Here is a 2,500-nt window from a genome sequence, read left to right on the forward strand (position 1 = left end):
GTGTGTTTGCATGTGTGTGTGTCCCCACTCCTGTCTGCTCCTCATCTTCTCCAAGTGTGTCTGCATGTGTGTGTGTCCGGTGGTGTTGTGTGTGTGTGTCTGTGTGTGTGTGTGTGTGTGTGTGTGTCTGTGTGTGTGTGTGTGTGTGTGTGTGTCTGCATGTGTGTGTGTCCGGTGGTGTTGACTCCCGCTGCTGTGTGTGTGTGTGTGTGTGTGTGTGTGTGTGTGTGTGTGTGTGTGTGTGTGTGTGTGTGTGTGTGTGTGTGTGTGTGTGTGTGTGTGTGTCCTCACTGCTGTCTCCACCTCATCTTCTGCAGGTGTGTCTGCATGTGTGTGTGTCCGGTGGTGTTGACTCCCGCTGCTGTGTGTGTGTGTGTGTGTGTGTGTGTGTGTGTGTGTGTGTGTGTGTGTGTGTGTGTGTGTGTGTGTGTGTGTGTGTGTGTGTGTGTGTGTCCTCACTGTTGGCGTTGCTGTAGTTTCTGCAGGTGTGTCTGCATGTGTGTGTGTCCGGTCGTGTTGACTCCCGCTGCTGTGTGTGTGTGTGTGTGTGTGTGTGTGTGTGTGTGTGTGTGTGTGTGTGTGTGTGTGTGTGTGTGTGTGTGTGTGTCCTCACTGTTGGCGTTGCTGTAGTTTCTGCAGGTGTGTCTGCATGTGTGTGTGTCCAGTGGTGTTGACTCCCGCTGCTGTGTGTGTGTGTGTGTGTGTGTGTGTGTGTGTGTGTGTGTGTGTCCTCACTGTTGGCGTTGCTGTAGTTTCTGCAGGTGTGTCTGCATGTGTGTGTGTCCGGTCGTGTTGACTCCCGCTGCCTTCAGCGTCTGCAGCTCCTGCTGTTCTCTCTTCTCGCGACGCTCAGAACGCACACACTCACGCCGACGCCGGACACGCAACACGTCCTGCACACACACACACACACACACACACACACACACACACACACACACACCATCATCATCATTAGTGATCGCGACGCCAACGCTGAACACGCAACACGTCCTACACACACACACACACACACACACACACACACACACACACACACACACAGAAACACACCATCATCATCATCATTAGTGATCGCGACGCTTAGACCGCACACACTCACGCCGACACTGAACACGCAACACGTCCTACACACACACACACACACACACACACACACACACACACACACACCTGCATCATTAGTGATCGCGACGCTCAACCCTCACACTCATGCCCACGCTGAACAAGCAACACGTCCAACACACACACACAAGGAAAGTCTCCTAGATTGGAAAGGCCTCTAGATTGACATCGTATCAAGACTCCACACACACACACAAAAACACACACACACACACATACCTAATTGTGCTATGCTCTCCTTTAGTGCCAGTGTAGTGTGTGTGTGTGTGTGTGTATGTGTGTGTGTGTTACCTGTGAGTGTGCGATGCTCTCCTTGAGTGCCAGTATGGTGTGTGTGTGTGTGTGTGTGTTACCTGTGAGTGTGCGATGCTCTCCTTGAGTGCCAGTATGGTCTGTGTGTGTGTGTGTGTGTGTGTGTGTGTGTGTGTGTGTGTTAGGGGTGGGCAAAAAAATTATCTCAATAAGTTTTAGAATTTTCACGATAACGATAAGTTGACGATAATTTACAAAAAACACTTCCAAAAACCAGTAGAGCCTATTTCAGGAGGGGGTGGGGCGGGGTAATCAATGTGTTTGAATTTTACTGTATGGGAATTTGGCAGGGCAGGGTGAGTAAAGCTAGATTTATGCTTCGGACGCATAGAATCTGCGTCCGTCCGTTTTCTGTCTATGCAAGTCCACGCCCCCCTCTCAGAGGCTCTGCGCCCGTCGCCGAGCGCCTCGAAAAAAATCTAACTATTCGTCGGACGGACGCGGAGTACGCAGACAAAAGGGCGCTATGATTGGTCGTCTCGCTACTTCCTTGTTCTGTTCTTGTGGCAGCGCAATGCCAGTAGTTTGCGAGAGCAGAGCTGTATTCTGTTAAAAACTTTATTAATGCCTTGTGTGTAAATGTGTGTCAATACACGAAGCTACAAGCTAAGTAACAAACAATGCATCAGTTGAACACTCGTGGCACAATGCCTGCGGTTTTACTACCGTTCCTCCACCGAATGTAAACACACATGGGCAGAATCAACTGTCTTTACATGCTTGCATTTTCTGTTCGTGAACACAGACTGGGTATGTCAAATAATGATACCAGTGCATTGCCTTTGCAATTTGTGTGAAAATAGCTAACCGGGATAGAAAGCAACATTGCTTAATAATGACCGCAGTGCTTACAATGTAGTGAAAGTAGTCTAATCGCACAATTTCAAATGTGGCTCGCGACGAGACCTCGGACCTCGCAGAACTTGCAGATGCATGAATACAATGTTGGTTCGTGGCCACTCCCACGCGAGTTTTGACGAGCGCAGTTGCAGAAGTCTAATCTGACCTTAAAGCAGAACATTTGTAGGCCTATGTAGCCTAAACTGCATGTTACCAAGAGGTC

General features: G+C 49.5%; 2 protein-coding genes across 2 annotated transcripts in view; both read right to left on the bottom strand.

Moving 5' to 3' along the window:
• Positions 1 to 524, bottom strand: part of LOC134443668 (cilia- and flagella-associated protein 74-like) — a 50,726-nt gene extending 50,202 nt beyond the window's left edge. The window contains exon 1 of the mRNA XM_063193319.1: positions 460 to 524. Within this exon, the coding sequence (XP_063049389.1) occupies positions 460 to 497 (38 nt within the window). The 5' untranslated portion in view covers positions 498 to 524. The remainder of the gene's footprint in view (positions 1 to 459) is intronic.
• A 207-nt stretch (positions 525 to 731) lies between these two features.
• The window catches only part of LOC134443669 (cilia- and flagella-associated protein 74-like), an 11,281-nt gene continuing 9,512 nt past the window's right edge, over positions 732 to 2,500 (bottom strand). Inside the window, exon 5 of the mRNA XM_063193320.1 lies at positions 732 to 893. Coding sequence (XP_063049390.1) covers positions 732 to 893 — 162 coding nt within the window. The remainder of the gene's footprint in view (positions 894 to 2,500) is intronic.

Source organism: Engraulis encrasicolus, unplaced genomic scaffold, assembly GCF_034702125.1.
Source record: "Engraulis encrasicolus isolate BLACKSEA-1 unplaced genomic scaffold, IST_EnEncr_1.0 scaffold_34_np1212, whole genome shotgun sequence".
Taxonomy (NCBI): domain Eukaryota; kingdom Metazoa; phylum Chordata; class Actinopteri; order Clupeiformes; family Engraulidae; genus Engraulis; species Engraulis encrasicolus.